The sequence below is a fragment of the Pundamilia nyererei genome, unplaced genomic scaffold, assembly GCF_000239375.1.
Source record: "Pundamilia nyererei isolate P.nyererei 1_Seehausen unplaced genomic scaffold, PunNye1.0 scaffold00038, whole genome shotgun sequence".
NCBI lineage: Eukaryota > Metazoa > Chordata > Actinopteri > Cichliformes > Cichlidae > Pundamilia > Pundamilia nyererei.
Window position 1 is genome coordinate 1,573,941 of NW_005187439.1, and position 5,408 is coordinate 1,579,348.

A 5,408-nucleotide genomic window follows, 5' to 3' on the forward strand; every position below is an offset into this window, starting at 1 on the left:
CCCCCACACCCTTTATGTACACCACCTCTTGTTTGTTTTTGCAAATTTTAGTTTAACAGCTTACTTCCTTCATATGTTTTGGCTTTAGCCTTGATTTATGCAGTGTAGGATCTTTTATAGCGACGCCATGTTAAAGAATCTGTAGGCTAGACAGAAGATGTTCTTACATCCAGTAGAGATGAACCACTATAGTGCTGAACATCGGCATTGGCTAAATGTTCAAAGCTAATGAGAGAGGTCAGTTATATTGAGATATAATAATGGTTCCCAGAAACAAAAGGAAAAATGAGTATTAAGAACAATCTCTGCATTTCTGTTATCAGCAGTGTTGTTGCTATTTTATTGTTATTTTACACACTTGTAGTGATTTTTAACCTAAGCATTGATAATATTCAGCAGTATCAGTATAATTTACATATTGCATCATCTTTCCTAATGAATCTAGAATACCATGCATTTAAAAAAAATTTTATGTCTATAATTATAATAATCATAATGGATAATGTATGTATAGTAAAGGTTTCCTAAAAGTAGCACATCACAAGTTTGAGGGTTGATGAGTAAAACAGAAACTCCTCAGTGCTTCTAGGTATAAAAACTGTACATCCCACAATATATGGACACACTGCAATATTATTTTGAATGAATATGTGATGTTACAATATCAACCTCAGACAAAGGAGATAAAAAACACGGTGTAAGCAGAATTCCCAATTAGAGTAGTTGCATTTATATAAGTAAACATTAATACATACAAACGTGCAAACATACATGTATTGTGTTTTTATTGATTTTGTAAAAGTTGCCTTTTTCTTGGCTATGTAAATGGTCATTTAATCAGTCATGAAATGTTCCTTTTTGTCTTTTTTTTTAAATCACAATTCCAAATATCATATCAAAAATATTTTCTACATCGGTTCAGAAGAATTTAAAATTAATAATCTTTTTTTTTTTCATTTTTAATGTCTTAAACTGCAAACTGGGGTTTTCATAATACCTTTTTTAAAGATAGTGTTATACTCAAACTTGTTAATAAAGTGTAAGAACGTCAAATTGGTTCCTGACCAAAATATTACAGGAAATGTGTAATGAAATATGTATTTATCCCAACATTCCTCTGGTATTTCCTTTTTTGAAACTTGGCTACATCCATCCAGAACATCTTTGAAATTATACAGTGAAAGAGATAAAAGATGGAGAATGATTTATAGTTTATAGAGCACATAAATCACTTACTATCATCCATTTTATCATTTTAAAACATTTCCAGTACATGTTTCTCTGGCTGAAATCTCTTTGAAGATTTCTATTATTGAAAGGAACTCCCTTAAGTTTGTTGTTGATATTTTTCTGTGTACATTGTTTATTTAAAACAAACAATTAACACAGAAATACAAACAGTTGAAGTCATTTGTAATGTAAAAACCCAAATGTACTATTTTCGGGTTTTTTCTCCAAGATAAATTTCCTCGACGTCATGACGTCAGACATTGAACTCCGTTAACCGGAAGAGAAGTGTCGCTGTGTGTGTTTTCATGTTTACATTTGGGGCACCGCGTCAAAATGAATCCCCCGATGATCATCTCGACCAGCTCCGTGTCGACAACAAAGAGTAAGACCGTGTGAACCCGCCGGCATCTTTACTGCGCTGCTGAACAGAAAGCAGAGCCGCTGAAATGTGCTCAGTTAGCTGTTAGCTGCACACGTTAGAGAAGTCTGTGACACAGCAGAGAGTCCCCTTTGATTCAGTTTAAGTCCGCTTTAAGCCGTTGAGCTGTCTGTCAGTAATATGCAGAATGACTTTCGCTTGCTATGTCATAAGCACGTTTGCTAACAGACAGTTTTCAGGTAGCAGGTTGCTCAGGTTTCCAGTTTCTGATTACAAACATAATCCTTTATTATGAAGTCCACTTGATACGTTTGATGGCATATTCTGAGCGTTTTAGCTGCAAGGCTCTCACACTTCGTTCTTAGCTGCAGGGACAGGTGTGACACAGTTATGTTACCACAAGTGCAGGGACAGTGTCTTTGCTGGAGCTCTCCAGTCCTGTTGTGTCAGTTAACATAGTTTGCAGTTAAGTGAAAAACTGCTGCAAACATACAAATCAAAGATGCAAAGTGCTGTTAGCCTTTCTGCTAACAGTGTAGTAAACAATGTAGAACTGGAGAGATCAGATCAGTATCATTTAATCTAGCTGTGTGAGTCAGGACCAAACCACACATACACACCAAACTCTATCATCCCAAAGCTGGGATACTTGTAACAGCAGCACTGTACAGGCCCTCTATTATACCACTATATAATAAAGTGCCATCACTCCTATTTCATTTATCGTATTCAGTCAGTATTCAAATATAGAATGTTATTTCCCCTACATGCACCTAATAAGCTAGCTCACAAGTGTTTTCAGTGCTGTGTTTCAACAATGAAAAAATAAATCTGTATTGTACGTGTGCAGGGAAACGAGAGGCAGAGCGTTCGGTTAACTGGACGGCAGAGGAAACTCAGGTGCTCCTCTGCGCCTGGAGCGATGAGCGAGTCCAGAAGACTTTGGCTGAAAACCTCAGAAACCGGCATGTCTTCAAACACCTCTCAGCTCGCATGAGTGAAATGGGTTTCTCTCGGAGTCCCCACCAGTGCCGGCTTCGAGTCAAAACTCTCAAGGCTAACTACGTGAGAGCCAAACTGCAGAGAAGCATGGACAGCTCGCAGCCGTGCACTTTTAAATACTTTGCCGAGATGGATGCGGTGCTGGGCCGAAGGACAGGGGGAGGGGAAGGAGGGTCTCATTTTGTTTCACACCAACGGGTGTCAGAGGGCCACTTTGACTCCACTGATGGGACAGGGAGTTTTACCTCGGATTTCAATTCCAGTAGAAACATAAGTGGACACCATTGTGGCTCTATGGGGAATTCAATGAGGCAAAATTTAAGCTCTTTAGAGGAGAGAGCAGGCTGTCAGCTGGACTCTGAGGTAAAGGTAGAGCACAGAGAAGAGTCGGTGGATGAGTTAGAGTACAGCGACACGGGATTCTCACAGCATCCGAGGGACAGGCACCACGAAGTTTATCTGGAGACAGCCATCCACCCGGATATTAACGGTATGTACTGTTACTGAAATAATAATGTAAACAAGACACATTTATCTTATTTTAGGAGCTAAAGTCAAGAAGATTTTTACATTTTGTTTAAACAGTACGGGTCGGAGATAGTTCCTCAAAATTATATCTGGATATTTCAAGAAGATTTGTGATAATGGTTTTAACAATGTAGGGAAAAAATGCTTTATTGATTCTTGTAGCTTGCAGGCCGCAGCACTTCGAAGCGTCAGTAAATGAAGGGCATTTTTCATCCTTCTTTTGCAGTACTGCTACTGATGGCGATGCTCAGTAGAGTAATTACTTTTGGTCACACATCACCACCTACTATATCGTCCTTCATAGCCTGGTTGTGTTGGTGTTTTGCTTTTGCCTCAGATGTTTTGCCTCGAGTGTGTTATTTCCCTGCATATTTTGCAGTGTCGTGCTTTATTTGAGGTCAGTTAAGTAGCTAAATATTTCGTTTCTAAATCATCAATGAAAGCAGACATGTTGCTCTCAGTGTCAGATATGCCTGGGCTTGGGAAGGCTATATCACTTTTAAATGTCAAGTAATCATTTATCCCAGTATTATCGTTGATGACATATGGCACAGCTGTGGTGTGATAGACCCAGAAAGGGCTAAAGAATCACCAGGATTTGAAATGAGAGATGCTTTGTTCCAGATACGTCGGAACTTGGATGTTGAATGTGGGAGTGACATTCTTGAGTTAGTGGGTTCCATAAAAAGCGAGAACATATTTTTTTTGGTTCTTAGCAATATGGAGTCTTTCAGGTATCACTAGCAATAAAGCACGATACTTTTTTGTTTTTGCTCTTCGAAAGTGTCCGAAAAAAGCCTGTAGCTGTGTTTGCTCTGTTCTAAGCCCCTCCCACCAGACATGCGCAGCAGTTTGTGCTTCAAATGATGCTAATTCAAGTCTTCAAATGAGGTTTTAACCTCCTTGGTGAAATTCCTCGACTACATAACTCTTTATATTCTATTCTATTTTTCCCATGTGGTATTATTGTTGTACTCTGACCTGAACAGGTCTGGAAAGCCTCTTTCTACAGGCTCAAAACGTAAAGCTTGGAGGAGGAGAAGGACACTTGTTCCCTCTGAGTGCACTTGAGTTATAACAGGCTGAATGTTTAAAGTTGAGACAGACTTCATGCTAATAACCAAACAATTGTGAAAATATTTGTGGTCTATTAATCAATCCTGTCATTAATAACACCATGCATGTATTGTTTTATATCCTGATTTGCAGGTACAACAGTGGAAAATAGCTCAAGCACTCCTTCTCCACATTTGGTCCTACCTCTGCCTGCTCCTCCTGCTCCCACTCTTACCCAGTCCACTGCTTCTCCTCTCCCAGCACCTCCAGATATAAACCCCAACATCCTCCCTGCCTCTGCCGACCATCACCCTGCACCTTCCTGTCTCGAACCTGTCCTTAAGCACCTGTCAGAGTGCTTCCAGCAGCTGGTCTCTGAGACCCGAAGCTTGCTGGTGCAGCTGGAGAGTCAAAGGCAGGAGCATGCCCGATGGCACCAGGAGCTCCTGGCCCAGTGGCTGCAAAGGGAGGAACGGCGGCAGAGGGAGACGGCTGAGAGGGAGGAGAGGAGGGAGAAAGCTCGCATGGAGCACGAGATTAGAGTCCTGGAGCTCCTCACCAATCTGAGCAAACAGCAGGGGTGTAGCTGTGAGGGCGGCCGGACTTTAGCAGGGGGACAGGCTGCTCCAAACCATACTAACAAAGACAGGAGATAGGAGTTTTACAGTGGCTGACCCAAAGTGCGGACTGATATTTCTTCTCAGGTGGACACAAATAACATTAGCAATGAGGCAAACTCCCACAGTCAGGCCAGCCCGAATCCTGAGTGGGAGATTTTAGTTGAGCCAAGTGCACAGATACCCCCCACCCCCCCCTTCCAAAAAAAAAAGAAGCGGAAAGTCTGTGAGAATAATATGACTGCTACTGTTACTTTGACATTTAAGGGCCCAGAAATCCAAAAAAGAGGAAACTACAGTTGAAGTGTAAAAGAGGAATTTCTTCTTGTTTTTGCAGTCACATTGCTGAGGGGATTTCTGCGATGTCAGTGAATTTCACCAAATGTTACAGCGTTGTTTCGATGCACTTTCACAGAAATTAAAAGTGTATATTTTTCAACCAGTTTCGACTGAAATGTGTTTTTCACAAGTGACTTCTTTCAGTTATTTATCGCAACTGTTGAGCCAAAGTAAGAATCAGTCGGCATCTTCAGCGTGTTTGGGTTCAGTGGTGGCATCCTTGGATCTAGATCAAAGCTTAATTATTCGTACAAATA

General features: G+C 40.6%; 1 protein-coding gene across 1 annotated transcript; it reads left to right on the forward strand.

Moving 5' to 3' along the window:
* The first annotated feature begins 1,496 nt into the window (after window positions 1–1,496).
* Window positions 1,497–5,247, forward strand: LOC102209637 (uncharacterized). Its single transcript, XM_005730552.1, has 3 exons — window positions 1,497–1,612; window positions 2,460–3,101; window positions 4,349–5,247. Exons 1-3 carry the CDS (start codon window positions 1,564–1,566, stop codon window positions 4,849–4,851), a joined length of 1,194 nt encoding a protein of 397 aa, XP_005730609.1. The 5' UTR covers window positions 1,497–1,563; the 3' UTR covers window positions 4,852–5,247.
* Window positions 5,248–5,408: the final 161 nt, after the last annotated feature.

Coding starts and splice junctions, on each gene's coding strand:
- LOC102209637 (XM_005730552.1), top strand. CDS start 1,564: ATGAATCCCCCGATGATCATCTCGACCAGCTCCGTGTCGACAACAAAG. Junction 1,613..2,459: donor CTCCGTGTCGACAACAAAGA/GTAAGACCGTGT, acceptor GTACGTGTGCAG/GGAAACGAGAGGCAGAGCGT. Junction 3,102..4,348: donor CATCCACCCGGATATTAACG/GTATGTACTGTT, acceptor CCTGATTTGCAG/GTACAACAGTGGAAAATAGC.